The 653-nt window shown below is 38.0% G+C and overlaps 1 protein-coding gene across 1 annotated transcript in view; it reads left to right on the top strand.

Moving 5' to 3' along the window:
* The window catches only part of CDKL5 (cyclin dependent kinase like 5), a 52,569-nt gene extending 52,354 nt beyond the window's left edge, over positions 1-215 (top strand). Inside the window, exon 15 of the mRNA XM_024739336.1 lies at positions 203-215. Within this exon, the coding sequence (XP_024595104.1) occupies positions 203-215 (13 nt within the window). The remainder of the gene's footprint in view (positions 1-202) is intronic.
* The last annotated feature ends 438 nt before the right edge of the window (positions 216-653 follow it).

Below are 653 nucleotides of genomic sequence, written 5' to 3' on the forward strand. Positions count from 1 at the left end.
TAAGCCAGTATTTTCAGCTTTATCAAGGTGTGTGCAATATTGTATGTGTGGAGCCAGCTGGCTCCTCACGGCCACAAATGCTAGTCAGGGATCTTAGAGCCACAGGAGTTCCTTAGGGATCACCAGTCCCCACGAGTCTTGTGTGAGAGTCGGTAGTGTGCAGCTGAGGAAGAAGACACTTCTGCCAGGTTCTCCCCCTTAGGTTCCAGCTCTAGTGCAATCGCCGTTGAACTTGGGAAAGCCAGGATGTGTTTTGGCACTGCAAGGGATAGAAAAATATGTGTTGACCGATGTCCTTACCACAGATTTTTTTCCGCCTAGACTAAATGTGGGGTTTATTGTAATCCAAGAGTATCCCTTTGAAGGGTTAGCAGATGAACTAACTGTATGTCTTAAATTGTTTTCTAAACTTCCATATTTGATAGGGTTTGTAACATTTATTTATAATTAATTAATATTGTACTGTTATAATCATACCTTTTCTGTTAAACGTAAAGTTATTTTGAGCTGTTTGGAACATTGTGAAGCAGTGGGACAGCTACAGTAGTTTCTATAAAAACTAAACAGTAACGTTTATATATTGCATCAGGAGTATTTTATTCTATATATAAATATATATATGGTAAATATCTGTCTGTTTTATAAATATAATC

The sequence above is a fragment of the Neophocaena asiaeorientalis genome, unplaced genomic scaffold, assembly GCF_003031525.2.
Source record: "Neophocaena asiaeorientalis asiaeorientalis breed wild unplaced genomic scaffold, Neophocaena_asiaeorientalis_V1.1 scaffold771, whole genome shotgun sequence".
In the NCBI taxonomy this organism is placed as follows: Eukaryota; Metazoa; Chordata; class Mammalia; order Artiodactyla; family Phocoenidae; genus Neophocaena; species Neophocaena asiaeorientalis.